The sequence below is a fragment of the Chaetura pelagica genome, unplaced genomic scaffold (genome assembly GCF_000747805.2).
Source record: "Chaetura pelagica isolate M959 unplaced genomic scaffold, ChaPel_1.0 scaffold2056, whole genome shotgun sequence".
Classification (NCBI taxonomy): domain Eukaryota; kingdom Metazoa; phylum Chordata; class Aves; order Apodiformes; family Apodidae; genus Chaetura; species Chaetura pelagica.
The window spans coordinates 14,601-16,660 of record NW_009953718.1 but is presented as its reverse complement, the minus strand read 5'-3'; the positions used below and the strand labels follow the sequence as shown (position 1 = coordinate 16,660).

Genomic DNA, 2,060 nt, shown 5'->3' with positions numbered 1-2,060 from the left:
CAACAAAAACAACCCAAAAAACAGAGAGAAAACCCCATTAAAAAAAAGGCAAATGTGCTCCTGAAGATTCTGGTTCCTTGGTCCGTGGGGGGGTTTGATATCAAAATAATTGGAGAGTTGGTTTGCTGGGTCTTGGAGAAGCCCTGGGCAGGTCCAGGCCTGGGCAGACGTGGGCACTTCTGGGAGAAGCTGGAGCTGCAGCATCACAAGAGCTTCCTGTGCAGGATCTCCCAGGCCATCCTCTTCCTGAAGTAGGGCATGTGTTGCTGGGGGCAGGGGAGAGAAGGGTCAGCAGGTGGAGCAGGAGGGACTTGGGGTTCTCCTGGGAGCAGCTTTGGAAGTCAAGCTTCTCCTGGAGGAAAATCTACCAGGGAACAGGGGGAGATGGGATCACCCAGCTCTGGTGGTGGCACCAGGAATTGGGATTAAAATCAAGGAATGGGTTGGAGGGACCTTAGGAGCATCCAGATCCCACCCCCTGCATGGGCAGGGACACCTCCCACCAGCCCAGGCTGCTCCAGCCCCAGCCAACCTGCCCTTCAACACCCCCAGGGATGGGGCAGCCACAGCTCCCCTGGCCCAGGCTCTCCCCACCCTCCCAGCCAAATCTCCCACAAACCTACACATTCTGAAATCAACCATTTCTCCTGAAACCATTTCTTAGATTTAGATCCCAAATCTTTGGGGCGTGGACAACAACCCTGCTCTGCATTTCTCCACCAGCTCCTGCCCTGGGGACCTGCATCATGGATGCACCTTGGAGGCTTTATAGGCATGAATTAATAACACACACACACATTGGAACCATCACATCCTGGGTTTGGTGTCCCATGGAGCCTGACAAGGCTGAGGAGCACTTAAATGTCCTGAGATTTGGGGCTACAAGGTCCCATCAAGGGTTTGAGCTCTGGACCAGGGCAGGTGCCCAAGGGATCTGAGCACAACAGGAGACCCAAAACTGGCTGAGAAGGGAGAATTTTGAAGGGTGTAAAGAACCATCATGTGTTTGAGACCAAAAATGGCTGAGAAGGGACAATCCTGCAGGTGGAAAGAGGAACCACAGGGGTTTGAGAGCAACAGGAGACCCAGAAGTGGCTGAGAAGAGGGAATTTTGAAGGGTGTAAAGAACCACCACAGGTTTGAGACCAAACATGGCTAAAAAGGGACAATTCTGCAGGTTGTAAATAATCATCACAGGTTTGAGAGCAACAGGAGACCCAAAAGCAGCTGAGAAAGGACAATTTTGAAGGGTGTAAAGACCCATCATGTGTTTGAGACCAAAAATGGCTGAGAAGGGACAATCCTGCAGGGTCAAAAGAGGAACCACAGGGGTCTGAGAGCAACAGGAGACCCAAAAGTGACTGAGAAGGGACAGTTTTGAAGGGTATGAAGAACAACCATGGGTTTGAGACCCATAAGTCTCTGAGGAGCAGCCCCTCTGCAGGCACACGGAGCCCCCGCAGCGCTTCCCATCATCTCTGCTCCAGGGATGATCCCCAGGAGGGCTGGGGGGGGTCACTCCAAGCCCAGAGGAGGAGACAAAGGGGACACCTGGGAAGATGCCCCCAAGAAGGTCCCCGTGGCCTTCAGAGGCCCAGGAGGGGGGTTACCTGGGTGAAGTTGATGGGCTTGTCTTTGGTGATGCAGTCGGCGTATTTGCAGGCGAACATCCCGCAGTCGCTGCCGTTCATCTGCTGCGGGATCTCCTGCAGGGACAGCACAGGCAGGGCTGAGCCCTGGAGCCACCCCCAGCTCCTGGGGATGGAGAGCTCACCTGCAGCTCCCTCCAATGGGTCAGGTTCCAAGGAGACCTGAGAGCAGCTTCCAGTGCCTGAAGGGGCTCCAGGAAAGCTGGGGAGGGACTTGGGCCAAGGGCAGGAGGGATGGGCTGAGGGGGAAGGGCTTGAAAGTGGCAGTGGGGAGCTGGAGGTTGGAGCTGAGGAGGAACTTGTTGGCTGGGAGGGTGGGGAGAGCCTGGGCCAGGGAAGCTGTGGCTGCCCCATCCCTGGGGGTGTTGAAGGGCAGGTTGGCTGGGGCTGGAGCAGCCTGGGCTGGTGGGA

At 55.7% G+C, this 2,060-nt stretch overlaps 1 protein-coding gene across 1 annotated transcript in view; it reads right to left on the bottom strand.

Moving 5' to 3' along the window:
• Window positions 1-203: 203 nt before the first annotated feature.
• Window positions 204-2,060, bottom strand: part of SENP1 (SUMO1/sentrin specific peptidase 1) — a gene marked incomplete at its 5' end in the record, with an annotated part of 16,441 nt that continues 14,584 nt past the window's right edge. Inside the window, 2 exons of the mRNA XM_010000406.1 lie at window positions 204-266; window positions 1,611-1,706. Coding sequence (XP_009998708.1) covers window positions 204-266; window positions 1,611-1,706 — 159 coding nt within the window. The remainder of the gene's footprint in view (window positions 267-1,610; window positions 1,707-2,060) is intronic.